Raw genomic sequence first — 19,752 nt, forward strand, 5'->3', positions numbered from 1 at the left:
CTTGGGTTCTTCATTACCTCTCTCACCAAGGCTCTTCTTCCATGATTGCTCAGTTTGGCTGGACGGCCAGGTCTAGGAAGAGTTCTGGTGGTCACAAATGTCTTCCATTTAAGGATTATGGAGGCCACTGTGCTCTTAGGAACCTTGAGTACTGCAGTAATTCTTTTGTAACCTTGGCCAGATATGTGGCTTGCCACAATTCTGTCTCTGAGCTCCTTGGACAGTTTCTTTGACCTCATGATTCTCATTTGGTCTGACATGCACTGTGAGCTGTGAGGTCTTATATAGACAGGTGGCGCCTTTCCTAATCAAGTCCTATCAGTTTAATTAAACACAGCTGGACTCCAATGAAGGAGTAGAACCATCTCAAAGAGGATCACAAGGAAATGGACAAGTGACTTTAATATGAGTGTCTGAGCAAAGGTTCTGAATACTTATGACCATGTAATATTTCAGTTATTCTTGATAAATAAAATTCTTAATAAATTTGCAAAAATGTCTACATCTGTTTTTTTCTATCAAGATGGGGGGATGGGGTGTAGAGTGTACAGTAATGAGAAAAAAAATGAACTTTTTTGAATTTACCGAATGGCTGCAATGAAACGAAAAATGTAAAAGGGTCTGAATACTTTCCGTACCCACTGTAGATAATGATCTACTATGTGTTGTAACTGGGAAGAGATGACTGGGCAGGGACACTTAGGCTGGCCCTCAGACTGGGGACCATGCACTGTCCCTTAGGTCAGAAGTACGCTTGATGGTAGCTAGGTCTGAGTTGCCAGCATGACCCTAACGCCTGTCCTAGCTCTGGTGTAACTCCCCTCCCCAAGTGGTAGGCAGGGACTGTAGTCACAAACCCCACAACTAAAAACTGACAAGGGAAACACCACTACTCACACACAACAACCAAACACAAAGGAGTGACAATATGTGCACAGGGGAAATAACATAAAGCGGAGGAAGTAAACTAATAACTGGGAAACTTCTGCACCACACAGTATAGCACACCACACATCACCAAAGATTGGATCACCAGAACCGGAATCGCTGCACAAGCTGGAGCTATTATCAGCACTAAGCACGAGGATCCAGAATCTTATATAGGAAGAAGAGGTCTGTGATTGGTACTAATTAGCAACCTGAGCTCCTAGCAGAGTTCCCCAGGTCCTGCAGGACTTAGCAATACTGGACATGAAACAGCCGACGCCCAGCTCTGGCTGAGCAAGGAGGAGACATCTGATTGCTTGTCAGACTCTGCAGTGTGATCAGAGCCCGACGCCGCCGTGGCACCTAATGAGTTTGGAACCAAACATCGCATGACATTTGTAGGTGGAAAGTTTCAATCAAAAATTATAGCTTGGTTGCAACCCCTAAAAAAAAATTTGAACCTTTGAAAATGTTTGTGCTTTTTGCAGATTGTGTGGATATTAATGTCACGCCAGACAAGAGGCAGATTTTACTCCAAGAAGAGAAGCTTTTACTGGCTGTAATAAAGTCTTCCCTCACCGCGATGTTCAGCAGCAGTGTCAATAGATTAAATGTCAATCAGCAGCTGATGGATGTCACAGGTATGTGATCGGTGTCATACAAGGAATTGACTAGTGTCTGCGAACTGTATATTTCATGTTTTCCCTGTGATGTCGCGGCCAGAAAATTGAACACTTGATGTTGAATTTGCTCATAAATAACATCTAATTTCCCAATAGCAAGACACCTAGTTATTGGATTATGTTGGTGGCCATTATTCTGTACCGTAGGCTATTATTGCGTCCATTTAGCAAATACATCATAAAAAGTATATCGCGTACAGTAACATACAAAAGTTTGGACACCCCTCTTCATTCAATGTTTTTCCTGGAATGTGTACATTGTAGATTCAGGCTGAAGGCAGCAAAACCACAAAGGGTAACACACATGGAAATCAGTAGAATGTGATACATCTTAAATTTCTCAAAATAGTCCCCCCTACCTTTTTATTCTGACAGCTTTAAATCCCCTAGGAATTTTCTCAAAGACCTTCATCGGGTAGTAACCTGGAATGGCTTCCAATTAAGAGGTGTGCCTCATCAAGAGCTCATTTGTGCAATCACCCAGCCTTCAGAAAGTGTTTGTTTGTAACCATCAGGCATGTTATCCAGGGGCAGGGTTAGTACACAACTCCAGCCCTATTCCACATCTGCTCCAAGCCACAATATGGCAAGAACCACTCAAGTAAGTGAAGAGAAATGACAGTCTATTATTACTTTAAGACATTAAAGGTCAAGCAATCTGGAAATTGCTAGCGTCTTGAAGGTATCCTCATGTGCAGTAATGAAAACTGTGATGAAAGTGGCTATAATAAGGAGCACTACAGGAAAGGAAGACCAAGAATTACCTTTGCTGCAGAGGATAAGTTCATCAGAACTACCAGTCTCCGAAAATGCGAATTGACAAGACCTCTGAAGACAGCCCTCATAAATAATGCACAGATATCAAATAGCATACACATGTCAAAATCAACTGTCCAGAAGAGACTGTGAGAAGCAGGTATTTAGGATCAAATAGCATTACTAAAATAGGCAGCCATATTTACCAACACCAAGAAACAGTACTAATGCACTACAGGATGCAGCAGACCCCCAAGATAAAGACTTGAGCAGTACAAGAGCAAAATACTGATGAAACAATCATTTCCATACCTACCATTCATGGTGGGGGTACTATTAATGCACTCAGATATGTGTGCACAGTGTCTGGCTTTGTCATGTGGGCTGCTGCTTCCTGTAATGCATTACTATTGTAACCTGGTGTTGATAAATATGTCGGATTTTTTTTCTGGGATGTTTTTGAATTTTATGTCCTTTTTAGTGATTTGCCGTATGGGAGATACTACAGAGGACTGCAAACAAAAAGAGGAGACTTGTTTTACCAATGCAACACAAGGACTGGACATTGTACCAGTGGAAATCTGTACTTTGGTCTGATAAATCAAAATTTGGTACCATATCTTTGTGAGATGCAGAAAAGGTGAGCAGATGATTTCTACATGTTTGACCACCGTGAAGCATGGATGGAAGGGGTCGAGGTGTTGGGTGCTTTGTTGGTGGGAATGTTGGAGATTCACTCCAAACTCAAGGCACTGTTACCCAGCATGGCTACCATAGCATTATGCAACGACATGTGCAAACCATCTAGTTCTTCACTTAGTCACTTATCATTTGTGTTGCAACAGGACAGTGTCCCAAAACAGAGCTCCAGGCTCTGGAGGTCTATGTGAATAAGAAGGAGAGGGATGGAGTGCTGCGACAGATGACAAGGCCTCCACAATCACCTGACCATAACCCATTTCAGATGTTTTGGGATGAGTTGGATGCAGAGTGAAGACAAAGCAACCCAAAAGTGCCCCGCACCTCTGTCAACTTTTTCAAGACTGTTAGAAGAAGCCATCTCAGGTGACAATTTGATGAAGCAGCTAGAGAAAAGGTCATGAAGGTTTAAAGCTGTTATCAAAGCAAAAAAGAGAATTTTGTTTACTTACCGTAAATTCTTTTTCTTATAGTTCCGTATTGGGAGACCCAGACCATGGGTGTTTAGCTTCTACCTCCGGAGGACACACAAAGTACTACACTTAAAAGTGTAGCTCCTCCCCCTGAGCTTATACACCCCCTGGTGAGCAGACCCAGCCAGTTTAGTGCAAAAGCTGAAGGAGAATAGCCACCCACAAGTAGAACAGAGCAAAAGCCGGAACAACCGGAGACTCTGTCCACGACAACAGCCGGTGATCACACGCGGAACAAGAAAAATTGCCAACAGGCAACAGGGAGGGTGCTGGGTCTCCCAATACGGAACTATAAGAAAAAGAATTTACGGTAAGTAAACAAAATTCTCTTTTTCATTATTGTTCCTTTGGGAGACCCAGACCATGGGACGTTCCAAAGCAGTCCCTGGGTGGGAAATAAACCGAAAAAAGGCAAGAAGTAGGCAGAACCTAACTTCACAAATGGGCGACAGCCGCCTGAAGGATGCGTCTGCCCAAGCTCGCATCTGCCGAAGCATGAGCATGCACTTGGTAGTGCTTCGAAAAGGTATGCAGGCTAGTCCAAGTGGCAGCCTGACAGACTTGTTGAGCCGTAGCCTGGTGCCTGAAAGCCCAAGAGGCACCAACAGCTCTGGTCGAGTGTGCCTTGATCCCCGGCGGGGGAGGCACCTGAGAACTCTGGTAGGCGTCCGAAATGGTCGATCTAATCCAACGGGCCAAGGTCGGCTTAGAAGCAGAGAGGCCCTTGCGCCGACCTGTGGTTAGCACAAAAAGAGAAGTGCACCGCCTAAGAGCAGCAGTGCGAGACACATAGATCCGGAGCGCATGCACCAGATCCAGAGTATGCAGCGCTTTTTCAAAGCGATGAACAGGAGCCGGACAAAAGGAAGGTAGGGTAATGTCCTGGTTAAGGTGGAATGGAGAGACCACCTTAGGAAGAAAATCCGGAGTCGGACGGAGAACCACCTTGTCTTGATGAAAAACTAAAAAAAGGTGACTCCGAAGAGAGCGTGGCCAAATCAGAGACTCTCCTGAGGGAAGTTATGGCCTCCAGAAAGGTCACTTTCTGTGAAAGACGATACAAAGAGACCTCCCTAAGAGGCTCAAAGGGGGGTTTCTGCAAAACCGTGAGAACTAAATTAAGGTCCCAGGGATCCAAGGGCCGCCGGTAAGGCGGAATGATGTGAGACGCGTCTTGCATGAAGGTGCGGACCTGAGCCAGCCGAGCGAGACGCCGCTGGAACAGAACTGACAGAGCTGAGACTTGTCCCTTGAGAGAGTTGAGGGACAGTCCTAGCTGCAGACCGGACTGTAGAAAAGACAGAAGGGTCGGCAAGGAGAATGGCCAAGGAGGATGGTCAGTAGAGCGACACCAGGACAGGAAAATTTTTCAAGTCCTGTGATAGAGCTTAGTGGAGGAAGACTTACGGGCCCGAGTCATAGTGGAGATGACTTCAGGAGGGATACCAGAAGCCGTCAAGATCCAGGACTCAAGAGCCACGCCGTCAATTTGAGAGCCGCAGAATTCAGCCGGAAAAATGGACCTTGTGAGAGTAGGTCTGGACGGTCCGGGAGATGCCACGGCATCTCTACGGACAGATGGAGCAGGTCTGGATACCAAGCTCGCCTGGGCCAGTCCGGTGCAATGAGGATGACTCGACAGCCCTCCGTTCTGATCTTGCACAGAACTCTGGGCAAGAGAGCTAGAGGGGGAAACACGTGGGACAGACGAAACTGGGACCAGTCTTGAACCAGTGCATCCGCGGCGAATGCCTGAGGGTCGTGAGAGCGAGCCACGTAAACGGGAATCTTGTTGTGACGGGATGCCATTAGGTCCACGTCCGGAGTGCCCCATTTGCGGCAGATTGACTGAAACACTGCCGGGTGCAGGGACCACTCGCCACCGTCCACGGTTTGACGGCTGAGATAATCTGCCTCCCAGTTTTCCACGCCTGGGATGTGGACTGCGGAAATGGTGGACTTTGAGTCCTCCGCCCATTGAAGGATGCGTTGTACTTCCAACATCGCCAGGCGGCTGCGTGTCCCGCCTTGCTGATTGATGTAGGCAACCGCTGTCGCGTTGTCTGACTGGACTCGAATGTGCCTGCCCGCCAACAGGTGGTGAAAAGCTAGGAGAGCTAGAAACACGGCTCTGGTTTCCAGCACATTGATTGAAAGGGCTGACTCGGACGGAGTCCAAGTGCCCTGCGCTCTGTGGGGGAGATATACCGCTCCCCAGCCAGATAGACTGGCATCCGTGGTGAGAATCACCCAGGACGGGGCCAGGAAGGAACGCCCCTGGGACAGGGAGAAGGGCCGAAGCCACCACTTTAGAGAGCTCCTGGTTTGTGGCGACAGAGCCACTAACCTGCGTAAGGAGGAAGGCCGCTTGTCCCAATAGCGGAGAATGTCCAGCTGCAGGGGGCGCAGATGGAACTGGGCAAAAGGGGACAGCCTCCATGGACGCCACCATTTGACCCAGCACCTGCATCAGACGCCTGAGGGTATAACGGCGGGGCCTCAGCAGAGAGCGCACCGCTAGCTGGAGGGACTGCTGTTTGACTACGGGCAACTTCACAAGTTCCGTGAAAGGTCTCGAACTGCATCCCTAGGTACGTGAGACTCTGGGTCGGAGTCAGAGTGGATTTGGGCAGATTGACCAGCCACCCGAATTGAGCTAGAGTGGAGAGAGTGAGCGAGACACTCCGCTGACAATCTGCGCTGGATGAAGCCTTGACTAGAAGGTCGTCCAGGTAAGGAATCACTGCCAACCCCTGGAGGTGCAGAACTGCAATCACTGCTGCCATGACCTTGGTGAATACCCGAGGGGCCGTGTCCAACCCGAAGGGGAGAGCCACGAATTGGAAGTGATCTTCTCCTACTGCAAAACGTAGCCAACGCTGGTGTGACACTGCAATTGGCACATGCAGATAGGCATCTCTGATGTCGATGGATGCCAGGAGATCCCCTTGGGACATAGAGGCAATGACTGATCGCAGAGACTCCATACGAAAGCGCCGCACCTGAACATGCTTGTTGAGAAGCTTGAGATCCAGGATGGGCCGGAAGGTACCGTCCTTTTTGGGAACTAGGAAGAGATTTGAGTAGAAACCTCTGAACCGTTCCCGGGGCGGGAACCGGTACAATTACTCCATTGGCCTGTAAGGCTGCCACGGCCTGTGAGAAGGCGGCGGCCTTGGAGCAGGGGGGAGTTGAGAGAAAAAATCTGTTTGGCGGACTGGAAGAGAATTCTATCCTGTAGCCGTGAGAGATGATATCTCTCACCCACTGATCGGAGACGTGTTGAAACCAAGCGTCGCCAAAGTGGGAGAGCCTGCCACCGACTAAGGACGTTGCCGGAGCGGGCAGATAGTCACGAGGAGGCTGCCTTAGTGGCAGCAGTTCCTGCGGTCTTCTGTGGACGCGCTTTTGTGCGCCAGTTGGATTTCTGGTCCTTGGCTGAGTTAGCGGACGAGGCCGAGGGCTTAGAGGACGACCAGTTGGAGGAACGAAAGGAACGAAACCTCGACTGATTCCTACCCTGGACAGGTTTCCTGGCTTTAGTTTGAGGCATGGAAGTACTCTTCCCGCCAGTAGCTTCCTTAATAATTTCATCTAGCTGTTCTCCGAACAGCCGGGACCCAGCAAAAGGGAGCCCAGCAAGGTACTTCTTTGAAGAAGCATCTGCCTTCCACTCTCGAAGCCACAAGATTCTGCGGATAGCGAGGGAATTAGCCGAAGCCACCGCAGTGCGGTGAGAAGCCTCCAGCATGGCAGACATGGCATAGGATGAAAAGGCCGAAGCTTGGGAAGTTAAGGCATCCATTTCGGGCATAGATTCCCTGGTGAGGGAATGCATCTCCTCCAGAGAAGCAGAGATGGCCTTGAGAGCCCACACTGCTGCAAAAGTCTGAGAAAACGAGGCCCCCGCCGCTTCATACACGGATTTGGCCAGAAGGTCAATCTGGCGGTCAGTGGAATCCTTAAGGGAAGTGCCATCAGCCACCGACACAACGGTCCGGGCTGCTAGACACCGGAGGGTCTACCTTTGGGGACTTAGCCCACTCCTTGACCACCTCAGGTGGAAAGGGAAAACGGTCATCAGAACCACGCTTTGGGAAGCGCTTGTTAGGACAGGCCCTGGGCTTGGTCACAGCGGCCTGAAAACTGGAGTGATTAAAGAACACACTTTGCTCTCTTAGGCAAGGTAAACTGGTGCTTTTCTGCCAGAGAGGGTTGCTCCTCTGATACTGGCGGATTGAGATCCAGTACAGAATTAATAGAAGCAATCAAGTCACTAAGATCTGAGTCACTTTCGGACAGATCAATGGGGCACATGGAGTTAGCCTCCGAGCCCCCTGTAAAGGCATCCTCTTCATCCTGCGAGTCAGCTCTGGAATCAGAGCCACGGGAGGAGGAGGGAGAGGGAACCCTGCGTCTCTTCTTAGGAGGACGGGGTCTGGGCCCTGATGATGAATCCTCTGTGAGCTCCGGTCCTGAGAGACCCCTAGCAGCAGAGGCACCCTGTGAGGGGGGCTGATGCATATTCAGCAAAGTCCTGGACAGAAGTCCCATGGACTCAGCAAAGGACTGGGAGATAGACCTAGAAAAGGATTCTACCCAAGCCGGGGGTTCAGCCACAGGAGCAGGAGCAGCCTGAGAGACCACTGGGGGTGAGACTCCAGGCTGTGGCACCGCCAAGTTAGAGCAGGCATCACAATGTGGGAAGGTGCTCGGTTCCGGCAGCAGGAGCTCACATGCAGCGCATACAGCATAAAGCTTTGGGGCCTTGCTCCTCGTGTGAGACATGCTGCTGGAGTGGGGGCTCTGCCAGAGAATGAACCCCAGAGAGTATATACAGAGGTCCACAACCGGAGACCGGTTGTGGCTTACCAGACCGCTGGAGCGGTGTTGTGTGCCCTCCAGATCCTGAAGCCCGGACCCCCAAGCACAGCACCTCAGCAGAGATGCTGCAGACCAGCGCTGCAATGACTGATCGCAGAGAGAACGCTGAGAAAATGGCCGCCGGAGCGAAGAGAGGGGGCGGGACTTGCTTGAGGAGCAGGATCTGGAGGGCCATAGAGACCTACAGGGGAGGGGACACACACTGCAGTGGGGAGTGTCCCTCCCCTGTACAGAACGGCCGCCGGGAGGAGCCGAGACTGTCCCTCTGCATGAGTGACATGCGAGGGCAGTGAAACAGAAACTAGGCCTCCGGCGAAGCCGGGGCCTAAATTTGAACGGCGCGGCCGACGCGCAGGCACCATCGGCGCGGTTCTCAAGCGACAGCTAGAGAACCCGCCGGAAATGTCAGTAAACACAATAAGCACACTCTCCCCCAACAATAAAGTACAGGGACCCCGAAATCTAAACGTCTCAGGTACTTAGCTGCTGAGACGCAGGGCCAAGTCCCTGGGGATGAGTGCTCCGGTCCAGCAGGGTCCTGAAGGGCTGCGGATGGAGACCGGTCTCCTGCCAAGCATGGAGACCGTGCTGGCTCCCACTTCAAGCCAGAGCCCAGGAGGGATGGTGAAGGAGCACGGCATGTAAAGGCTCCAGCCTAGGAATCAACCTTACAACACCGCCGACACAGTGGGGTGAGAAGGGACATGCCGGGGGTCCAGACGTGGACCCCACTCTTCAATCTCGTTCCAAAAGGAAAAAATCATATGAGAATGCATGTGTGGATGTATGCCTCCTGAACACAAAGCAATAAACTGGCTGGGTCTGCTCACCAGGGGGTGTATAAGCTCAGGGGGAGGAGCTACACTTTTAAGTGTAGTACTTTGTGTGTTCTCCGGAGGTAGAAGCTAAACACCCATGGTCTGGGTCTCCCAAAGGAACGATAAAGAAAGGGGGGGTACTTTAAATTTCTCAAAGTTTAACAAATTCTGGGGGGGGGGTTTTCCCATATTTTTTTTTTTTTTTTTTTTTTTTACTCCTTGTTTCCATATGTGCTGCTTCGTGGTTTTGCTGCTCTGTCTGAATATATAATGTGCACATTCCAATAAGAACATGGAAAACCATTAGAAGAACAGATGTGTCCATACTTCTAACTGGTACTGTATATTTGTGATGTTTGGCCACTGACCTGTTATATAGATTATGCATGCAAGATCAAAACAACCTTTGCTTTTCTTACACTATGAGGCTGTAGACATGCCTTGTCTCTCCTTTAAAGTGGTTATCCAACCTAACTAAAATAAAGTTAATATTGGAATCCTTGCGAGACTTGCAAATTTAGCCCATGCGTGACCTGTCCTGCTAGCCAATATGCCGGCTTTACAATGCCAGCATATAAGGTCAGAATTTGTATATCGCAGGGTCAGTCTATGTCAGATGGTGCAAACGTTCGTGGCTTTTTTAAAGGCAAATATGATACTTCGCTCTTCAGGAGACACCCAATATTATACCATGAAGGTCATTCTTCAGCCACATGGATCAAAGACCAAAAATGATCTGCTGATCAGTTTGGAGGCGGACGAGACGCTGATCCTGCTATGAGCTCACCTATTGTGTGAGGCTAACTACCGGCAGTATAAGTGGAAACCAGTGTGGGCGTGATGACGCTTATCTTTAGGATCCCTGATTCTGAATTGTGAATCTCGAATGGCGTGTCCATCAGCAGAACATCCGATGACGTTCAGTTCTAACTGCTGATAGAGTAAAGCTGACATCATCGGTGCCAATACAACGGCCTTTGCTGGATCTACGGGAGTAAAATTGCGTGCACTTGTCAGATTTTATCATGGAAGTTTGTTTTTTTTTAATTCGACCAGACACTTTTTTTTTGCTTTTTATGAAAATACATGAAGAGAGAAACTCTTTATTGTTGAGCTCCACCAATTATGACAATTCTTTAATTTTTTGTTTTCTGTTCTCTATTAAAACTCTCCATTAAGGTCTCGACGAGATATAACAATTCTTTTTCATAGTGGGATTTGGGAACACTTGCACCTTCACCTATAGACTTAGCCACATAGTTTCCTTTCGGCAGTCCATTCGCCAGCAGCCATCCCATTCACATGATGGTCTGGTTGTTGAACGAAGGGTGGTAAAGGAACCCAAGAGTTCTTTGTCATAGAAGTCACTGTTAAATCTTGTTTTTTATTCTGTAAAATAAAATTTAAGCAATTCTCTATTCGGTGGTGAAAGGTTTGGTTTGGAAGTGTAAAGTATAAACTTTCTTTACAGGTAACTTTAGAAGGGTAAGTGCAGAAGACGCGAATTGTCCCAAAGTAGAAGAGTCTCCTATATCCGAGAGAGGTGTGCTTGCTGTCTCTAAACTTCGTGAAGCCTTCGCCCTAAGCCAGAGAGCCACCGGCAGTCCAGTCCATGTAAAGACTAACAAGATGCAATCTCCGAGCTCCTCTCCTGCCCAAAGGAAACTGCAGTCATTTTTTAACGTTTCACCCAAAGTTCAGTCAAATATCTTAAAAACTGCATCAGATGTTGATGAGACCAAGGAACCACCAGAAACAACGCAACCATTAAATGAAGTTATTGAAAGTGACTGTGACTCGGGTGAAGGCACCATCAGCCCCTCTGACAGCGAATTGGGCCCCAGCACCCCTGACCTGTCCGGTGGCTCTAGTAGTGACTGCTGCATAGTCTTATCAGAGACTGCTATGAAAACAGAGGTGGAATCTCCAGTAGCTTGTGATCCTCCTCGAACGGAATCGGAGATCTACATTGAGCATCGCAACAACGATGAAGAACATGATATCCCCTCTCCAAAGTGCAAGCGGTTTAAATCAGTGAAAAACACAAAACCTGATTCGGTGGATGCCCCAGTTCACGTTATGAAGAAGACCGTGCCACTACAGTTCTCAATGTGTCGTCTGATCAAACAAATGGAAAAATTAAAAAGGCAAAGGCAGCAAAAGGAGGAATCCGAAATGTTCCGGAGATTCAGAGCAAAGATCAGTCCCGGGGAAAACCAAGCAGCAGAAGCCGAGCTCCAGAAAGAGATCAGGTACTGAGGGCTATATATGCTAATATGTATATCTACACTTTCCTGGCATGCTGGGATTTGTAATTTGGGCTCCATTTAGTCAGTGGAATCATATAGGACAGGCTTACCTTACACTTCGTGAGTCTTTTATGGCATACATGTTAAACGTATGGATGTGAACAGGTATTTATATTGATGCACACTGTGAAAGATCTCTCAACAGCTACTAGTTTAAGGGACCACCTTATACATTGGAAAAAAGTTGACCAAACCCAACAATTTGGACCTAGCATCTATTGTGTATGGAGGCCTACTGACTGTACTCCATCACCCCTCCTCTCCCAATAGATTTTTGGAGGCATAAGGATTGGGCTGTTTAAAATTTAATAATTTAGAAGATAAGCCACTGCCGGTCAAGCATTCCTGTTTATTGGGGAGTTGGGAGATAGTTTAGCCGAGAACTATCTGATAGGTGTCCAGATTTACTCAGTGCTTGTCCTGTTAACTGAGCATTTTCGAGGTATTTCTCATATTCTAATGTGATGGCATATCACTACATTATATAATATTATCATCCATTCAGATCCACAGTCTCTGAAGCCTCTACTGAACATGAAGGGACTGAGGTCCCTTTGTTATGCCCTCTGCATACCTGTGCTTGGAGCCATGAGTTTTTTAGGATACCTGCTCTTGGGGTCACCAGCTATGTAGGGTACTACAACGCGGCTCCATTAAAATGAATGGAAACATGATACAGTCTGCTGCACAGTCGGTGGCTGCAAGAGTCACACTGCAGCAAAAAACTGGAATGAAGCATCTTTTATTCTGAGGATGGGTGCGGATCCTATCAAAATGTCATCATTATGGTGGCAAACCCTTTTAATGCGGCTGTCATGAGATAGATGTTTCGTACAAAAGAAATTAAAGTCAGGAGAAGTCTGGACCTGGATGGAGCCTACATGGATAGACTGCATACAAGGATTGAGGCACACAGATATTTCCAAAAGATACATGATGATAATCTCATTGTTGGGGATTCCTTTATTGGAACCCAATAATCAACAGAACAAGATCCTAATCCCTTGTTCTTCCTTTCTGCATTTGGTATTGAGGGGCACAATAGGGTATTTCTTATACCTCTCTGTCCTTGGTCTATGGAGTAAAAAATATCTTTAGCAGGAAAACACTTAAGTGTTGTCTTTCTTTTATCCATACCTCCCATAAACAACAATACAGATTGTAGTATCTTCTCCTCTCTGGAGTGCCAAACGGGAAGAAGGGAACCACCCTCTCCTGATAAGTGAGCGAATGGGTGTAATGACAGCGTTCCTGCGTACTTCTTCACCCCACTTCCGTCAGGGTTGCCCAACATGCTCACCATTTTGGCTGCTCGGTTGTCCTTTCTACTCCTGCTGTGGCTTTCTACTCCCAGGGACTGCATGTGTTGTGCTTCTATTGCTGGTAGGCACTGTATACTTAAGGCATCCTCCCCCTTAGATAGATGCCTGAACGATGTGTATTTTCAGCTTGCGTGTACGTTTTCTAGTTGTCAGGTCCCCATTATCCAGAACTTGTCCTGTGTACCTGAACCTGTGTTCCTGAAACTGGAACCTGTCCTGTGAACCCGAGATTCTGACAAAGTACCTGTCCTGTATACCCGTTCTTGTACCTGCCATTCAGCCTGTGTGTGCCGTCAAGCCTGTACTAGTTGTCCTTGTCCGTTCTAGCAGACAAGTCTGTATCAGCCGACCTGTTTGTTCCTACCATTCTGTCAGATACCCCGAGTTCAAAACTACATTCCTGACCCCTGGGGTGAGCTGCCACAGAAACTGGGACTGCCCTGAAGTGGTATCAGGCGGCTACCTTCCAACACAAGCCTAACCACACCATCAGTGGCTCTAGTGAAGAAGCAGGTAGTTGCTAAATCACACCCCTCTAAGGTAAGCCTGGACCCATAGCGCAGTGGGTCCACACCCACTAGCGTGACAGTTTTCTCGAGCCATGGACCCCAAACCCCTACTTCCGGCGGTATATCAGGAGATGATACACCAGTGGGATCAGCAGGATCATATCCTGACCTATTTGTGGCCTGTGAACACCCACTTAAATGTTCTGATTGCTTAATCTGCAAATGTTCAGTCTGCTGTCCGAGCACAGGCAGTTAGTCCTGTACCTAGTTTTGGACCCCATTTGCTCCACCAGTTTCACAGCAACCCTTTCCAATGCTGAGGGTTCATTAATCCGTGCACCATGCACTTTGAACTACTGGCTCACCAATTTCCTTTGGATTAGGCTAAAGTGGCATTCATTGTGTCCCACCTGGAAGGACAGGCCCTCGCATGGCTCAGTCCCTTGTGGGAGAGAGTATCTCCTAATTTCGAAACCTGCAAACATTCCTGGAGGCATTTTGCAAGGTTTTCGACGTGCTGGGCCACATCACCTCTGTAGCGTCCTCCCTCCTCAGACTGCGCCAGGGAAGTCTTACAGTAGTCCAGTATGCCCTGTTCTTGGAACTCGGAATAATAAGACGCTGGTAGCGGCCTTCTGGAAGGGCCAGATCGGGAGAATTAAGAATGAACTAGCAGGTCATGACATTCCCACCTCTTTAGACAACCTGGATTCCCTGCCTATCCAGATCGATCTCAGGTTTCAGGAACGCTCTAGAAAGGCGATCCATGAGAAGTCGTCAATGCGTCTGGACCAGACTTTACAGAGAAACCATTCATTCCGCAGACTTCAGCTTCTGCTGTTTCTCCAGAACCTTTTAAAGTTAACTGTGTGAAGCTGGCTGAGCGACGTCGGGAACGCCATTTTGCTGAGGGTACGTGATGTGAATACAATCTGCTCCTATCCGAAGAAGCTGGGAAACTGCCAAGTCTAGGGTCGGATGGAGAGCCTTCCCTCGGTGAGAGCAATTCTTCTCCACCTCTGATGCACTCTGTCCATTTCCAGTGGTAATATTCGGTTGTCGGAGACGGCCTATCTGGAGTCTGGTTCTGCTGGAAACTTCATGCAACAGGCTGTGGTTGATGGTACCGGATTCCCATTCAACGCCTCCAGAGTCCTTTGTTAGTGTCGTCTGTTGATGGGAGAGCCTTATCCGAACCTGTCCATTTCATTACTGAGCAAGTGGAATTTCGGGTAGGAATGCTGCATTCTGAGAAGATTGCCTTCTATGTGCTACCAGGTCTGGCAAATCCACTGCTACTGGGTTTGCAATGGCTACAAACGCATAAGCCCGTCTTAGACTGGAGTTTCGGAGAGGTGCTTCGATAGGGTCAGTCCTGTCACAAGATATGTCTCGTCCCCATACTTCCTGCCTGTCATTCCGTGACACCATCTAGCCTACTTTGTCTGCCATCTACGAGTTACTGGTCCTTTTGCAGACGTCTTTGATCAGGAAGCAGAGACGCTGCCTCCACATAGACCACGTAATTGCCCGATAGATCTGCTTCTGGGTTCTTCACCTCCGCAAGGCCATATCTACCCTCTGTCTCAGGCAGAATCACTTGCCATGTCCAATTATATCAAAGAGAATCTGGCCAGGAGATTAATTCAGAAGTCCTTCTCCCCAGCAGGTGCCGGTTTCTTGTTGTGAAGAAAAAGGATTTCACACTCCAACCTTGTATAGATTAGAGGGTGCTCAATCAGATCACGATGAAGAATAAATACCCCTTGCCTCTCATTCTGGAGTTGTTTGATCGCCTCAGAGGTTCCAGGATCTTCACTAAACCCGATCTGTGAGAAGCATACAATCTGATCCACATTTTCCAGGAAGACAAATGGAAGACTGCCTTTAACTACTTGGGTGGACACTACGAGTACATTGTAATGCCAATTGGACTCGGTAATGCCCCAGCGGTATTCCAAGAATTTGTTAATGACAACTTCTGAGACCTTCTTTACATATATGTGGTCGTATATCTGGATGAAATCCTGGTGTACTCTCCCGATCTGCCCACTCAAAGGAGGAATGTTCACAGCATCCTGCAGAGACTCTATGAGAACCGTTTGAACTCCATGTTTGAGAAGTGTATCTTTGAGCAGACCTCTCTTCCTATACTAGGATACATTATTTCTGACATGGGACTAAGGTTGGATTTGGAAAAGGTGTCTGCGATTCTGAAATGGCCTCATCCTGACTGAGTGAAGGCTATCCAGCGATTTTTGGAATTTGCTTATTATTACAGTCAATTTACACTTTATTTCTACTTCCAAGCTGCTCAAATTTTTGCCATGATCTGCAAGGATGCTAATCCGAAGGTCTGGACTCCAGAAGTGGAGAACACTTATCTCCCTGAAGCAGGTCTTTTCATCGGCTCCAGTGTTCCACAGAACGGAGATAATAAGCAGTTCTTTCTGGAAGTGGATGCTTCTTCTGGAGCTGTTCTCATATAGCAATCTTCCACAGGGCAATTGGTCATCTGCGGATTCTTCACCAAGGCTTTTTCCGCTCTCTGAACATTGCTGGTGATAAAGATGGCCTTGGAAATCGCCTTCCGCATCCTGGCAGCACATCACAGTGGATGTAATCACAGACCTTCCAGTGTCTTCTGGGTGTTCAGCGATTTGGGTGGTTGTGAACCGTTTCTCTGAAATGGCCCGCTTTACACCCTTGTCTGGTCTTCCGTCTGCTCCAGTGCTCGCTGCAGAGTTTATTCAGCATATTTTACGGCTTCACGGTCTACCACTAAACATCATATCTGATAGAGGCATTTCACCTCCAGGTTCTAAAGGGCTACCTGTAAACTACTGAATGTGTCCTTGGACTTCTCTTCTGCCGATCACCCCAATCCAACCGTCAACAGCGTAATATTCCTTTTCCTGTGTCAACAACTGCTGGCATCCCTGTTGCCAACGTTCTTGTGGAGACACGGGGGTCAGTGGGTGCTCTTGTCCGCTGGCCCAGCCGCCTTTAGAAAGACAATGTGGCTCAGGGCTCATCCCAACTGAAATCACGACCTCCTTGACCGTGGGCGGAACACTACTCAGACAACACAGGGTGAGGGAATCACAATATTAACACTTTATTGGATCCCCAAAATATTAACGGCACATAACCAGCAAAACACACAAATGTAACAGGCAACAGAGTCTCACCCTTCCGCTGGCTCACCAGGGATTTAGAATGTCCATGCCTCACAGGTTCCAGGGCTATTTACTCCAATCCAGCAGCACCCCGCTTTTGGCGGACACCCACCGAGACTGGAATAACACCAGATTTGGGAAGCTGGCTGAGGTCTGCAAAGTCTGTACCAGGTGACTGGATTGTCCCAACCTGGGTTTCTCCTTAAGTAGTCTTTGGTTTGAAGTCATGTAGCCAAGTATTCCTCTAGTCGGAGCCAAAGTCCCTAGACCGAGTCCACAAGGTATCCTGGCCCTGATCCCCTAGCCAGCTCCTAAGAGCTTAGACTGGATCATGCGACATCCAACAACTGGTGACTTAAGGAAGTCTCTTTTTTATAGCCCGCACCTTCCCTTTGGATATACTGTGTCCTTATCGGATTGGTTGTAAGATTGCTTTTCTTATTGGATGAATTTCAAGATGCATGGATAATGTTCATTTAAATGATGTGGATAGAAAGACTGAGGATATCTACATGAAGTCTGCAAGTCACAGACTAGACAATGGCTACTAAGGTACATTACATTAGATTAGCAATACACAACTACATTACAATGATTGCTTGGAAGGTGCTGGTCCCAAACAATAGGTTAGCAAACATGAGTTAACACACAGAAGAACAATACATCTGGCTGAATTTTAAGAAACTTTAACCCATGCTAGGCACTGAGTGTTCATGTCGTCACAGTTCTCTCTAAGAGTTTCTACAAAATCTGAGAGAACACCAAAGCCACACTGGTAAAGTCGTCCGAGCGGATGAAGAGGTGCTTGGACCTGCCTAGTTTTCGGGCTGGAGACAAGGTATGGCTTTCATCGTGGTACATCTGTCTCCAGATACCTTCCTACAAGTTGCTACATAGGATTTTTCGAAGCATTTAAACAAATTAATGCTGTGTCCCACAAGCTGAAACTTCTGGCCTCTTTACATAATCTTTCCACGTGTCTCTCTTCAAGCCTTTTGTCTTGATTCACTAGCTCAACGAATCTAAAGTCTTGCCTCCGCCGGTCTGCTCAGAGGATGTCTTCTAGGTGAAGAACAACCTGGCCATTTAGGTTAGACGGAAAACTTTATTCTTGATTGGAAGGGTTTTGGTACTGAGGAGATATTGTGGGAGCCCAGGGAGAATATTAATGCCCTTCTTTCCTGAAGAGATTCCTTTTGGGCTTGCAGAGGGGGGGAATACTGTAACGCCGACTTCCCTGCGTACTTCCTCACCCTCCTCCCGGCAGTGACGCTGACATGTTCACTATCTTGGCCACTCTGTTGTGGTCGCACCTCCTGCTGCGGATTCCTGCTCCCAGGGTCAGGACTGCACACATCGTGCAGCTCACCACTTCTTAAAGGGGCTGTGCGCTTATTCCAGAAGTACCTTCAGCTTGTGACTGGGAGGCACTGAGTATTTAAGGCATCCTCCCCTTTAGGGAAGTGCCTGAGCAACATGTATTTTTAGCTTGCCTGTACATTTGCTAGTTGTCGGGTTCCTGTTATCTGGAACTTGTCCTGTGTACCCATGGGGTATGCTGCCGCAGAACTGGAGACTGCCCTGGAGTGGTACCTGACAGCTAAGTGCAAAACAAGCCTAACCACACCAACAGTGGCTCTAGTGAAGAACCAGGTAGTCATGCCCTTCCATGGTAAGCCCGGCCCTGTGGTGCAGTGATAATGGGAATAGAAAAAGTTGTATTGGTGTCACTAGAAGTGCAATGTGACAATGTGATGCAGGACCAGAGAACATTAATGTGACTGGATGAGTTTATTGCACCCTGTTGATTGTTGGTCATTTTTCACTGAAAACTAAGCATAGATTATTTTGCTGATGATTTTGCAATGGCCTCACTATTGAGAAAAGCTTCTATGCTTTTCCACCATTTTTGCTGGATACCAATGACGATGCAAAAGGTTAATGTTTTATGGAATTATGGTAATGACTATAGTTGAAGCGTAGTCGGTCACTTAGATCTTTCTGCAGTATTGAATTATTGGCTCCACTTTTATCACGTAGGATTAGTCATCAGCCAACACCTACAATAAGAAATTGCAAAACTCCGATGTAGGGCAGCTCATGTGTAGAGGCATCCAACCTCTAGCCCTGGGACTATTGTAAAACTACAACTCCCAGCATGCCAGCTGTCACTCTCGAAGAGAGACAAAAGTTGTGACAGTAGCCACTTTGAGCTCTGATCTCTCCATAGTGTTATGGGTTCTGTCTGATCTTCAGTGTCCTAGCCACCCTAGTCTGAATACAGCCATACAAATAGTTCATTTGTCTGTGTATGTAAAGAAAGCCGTGATTTTCTTGTTCTTGATCTATAGCAAAGAAATGTTTTCTAAGATGGACATTATCGGGCAGTTTAATCTGGGCTTCATAATCACCAAACTGAACTCCGACCTCTTCATCGTTGACCAACATGCGACCGATGAGAAGTATAACTTTGAGATGCTGCAGCAGAACACCGTCCTGCAGGGCCAGAGACTTATCATGTACGTATAGATTATATTTGGCTCTATAGGACAATTTTTAAAGGGGTTATCTCATCATAATAGCCTTTTTTTTTTTTTTTTTTTAATCCCCCCCATACATGCAAGTCACACGCCTGGTGTCTGTGTATGCAGGGGGCTCAGGACCTAGCGTCCACCTCTATCAGCAGTGGCTGGAGTTAAAGGGAACCTGTCAGGTGCAATATGCAACCAGTACCATGAGCAGTTCTGGGTACATATTGCTAATCCCTGCCTAACCGCCCCTGTATACACTAGCATAGATAAAAAGAGCTTTAGAAAAAGTATTTCTAAAGATCTTATATCATATGCTAATGAGTGCGTGGACTAGTCCCAAGGGCGTTGCTTCCCATGCTAGTCAGCCCCATTAGCATGTTAGCACACCCCTGTGGACATGATAATGAATGTCCAGTGTCACAGGATGTCACTAACCTCTCTGCTGCCATTGCCGCCCGATGCTGGATTTCAGCTCAGTGTGCATGACCCCGGAGTTTTGGTCATGCTCACTATGAAGCCAGGTGTACGTGTCCTGGCTTCAAACTGAAGTAGTGCATATGACCGAAAAAACAGGATCATGCGCACTGAGCCGGAATCCAGCGATGGCAGCGGAGAGGTGAGTGAGATCATCCTCTGACGTAGCGCATTCATTACAATGTTAG

General features: G+C 47.6%; 1 protein-coding gene across 1 annotated transcript in view; it reads left to right on the forward strand.

Moving 5' to 3' along the window:
* Positions 1-19,752, forward strand: part of PMS2 (PMS1 homolog 2, mismatch repair system component) — a 109,983-nt gene that overhangs the window by 72,464 nt on the left and 17,767 nt on the right. Inside the window, exons 10-12 of the mRNA XM_075318046.1 lie at positions 1,416-1,568; positions 10,712-11,492; positions 18,911-19,078. Coding sequence (XP_075174161.1) covers positions 1,416-1,568; positions 10,712-11,492; positions 18,911-19,078 — 1,102 coding nt within the window. The remainder of the gene's footprint in view (positions 1-1,415; positions 1,569-10,711; positions 11,493-18,910; positions 19,079-19,752) is intronic.

The sequence above is a fragment of the Anomaloglossus baeobatrachus genome, chromosome 7, assembly GCF_048569485.1.
Source record: "Anomaloglossus baeobatrachus isolate aAnoBae1 chromosome 7, aAnoBae1.hap1, whole genome shotgun sequence".
In the NCBI taxonomy this organism is placed as follows: domain Eukaryota; kingdom Metazoa; phylum Chordata; class Amphibia; order Anura; family Aromobatidae; genus Anomaloglossus; species Anomaloglossus baeobatrachus.